General features: G+C 40.1%; 1 protein-coding gene across 1 annotated transcript in view; it reads left to right on the forward strand.

Annotated features, from left to right (window-relative positions):
• dalrd3 (DALR anticodon binding domain containing 3) overlaps window positions 1–571 on the forward strand; it is an 8,073-nt gene that overhangs the window by 5,852 nt on the left and 1,650 nt on the right. Inside the window, exons 10-12 of the mRNA XM_035657143.1 lie at window positions 125–183; window positions 317–433; window positions 542–566. Coding sequence (XP_035513036.1) covers window positions 125–183; window positions 317–433; window positions 542–566 — 201 coding nt within the window. The remainder of the gene's footprint in view (window positions 1–124; window positions 184–316; window positions 434–541; window positions 567–571) is intronic.

The raw sequence follows: 571 nt of genomic DNA on the forward strand, positions 1-571 counted from the left end.
TGGGACCATTATTTCCCTACCACTGCTGTATGGGTATAAGCTCAATATGTCTACAATATTGATTTGTAAAGTTGAAAATGTGTAGATCAGTACATGTTCATGTGTTTTTTCTGTTTATCTGCAGGTCTATACCCAGAAATCCCTGAAGGCTCCCAGCTAGACTTCTCTGCTCTTAAAGAAGAGGTACCACTTCATTCTCTTCTTTTTCATTTATTTAGATTTCCTTTGTTTTTGTTTTTCTTTACTTTAGACTATAAACTGTCCTCACATCAGCATTTCAGTGTTGATCCATCCCTGTGTGTGCGTTCACTGACAGGGCGAGTGGCTTCTCCTCTTCAATTACCTCATTCCGTTCTCCGAGCTGCTGGACCAATCAGGACAAGCGTTAGACTGTGAAGGAGGAGGAGCCAGAGTCAATATTAAGACTGAACAGGTGAGGGGACTGAGATTAACTGTATATCGCTCAATAGACAAATGCAAAACATGTGTATTAAACCAAAGTCTGCTGTTAAGATGTTTAACTCATGTTTGTGTTCCTCAGATCTGCAAATTCCTCGTGTCTCTCAGTAAA

The sequence above is a fragment of the Morone saxatilis genome, unplaced genomic scaffold (assembly GCF_004916995.1).
Source record: "Morone saxatilis isolate NCDOM2014 unplaced genomic scaffold, NCSU_SB_2.0 Contig15, whole genome shotgun sequence".
NCBI lineage: Eukaryota > Metazoa > Chordata > Actinopteri > Moronidae > Morone > Morone saxatilis.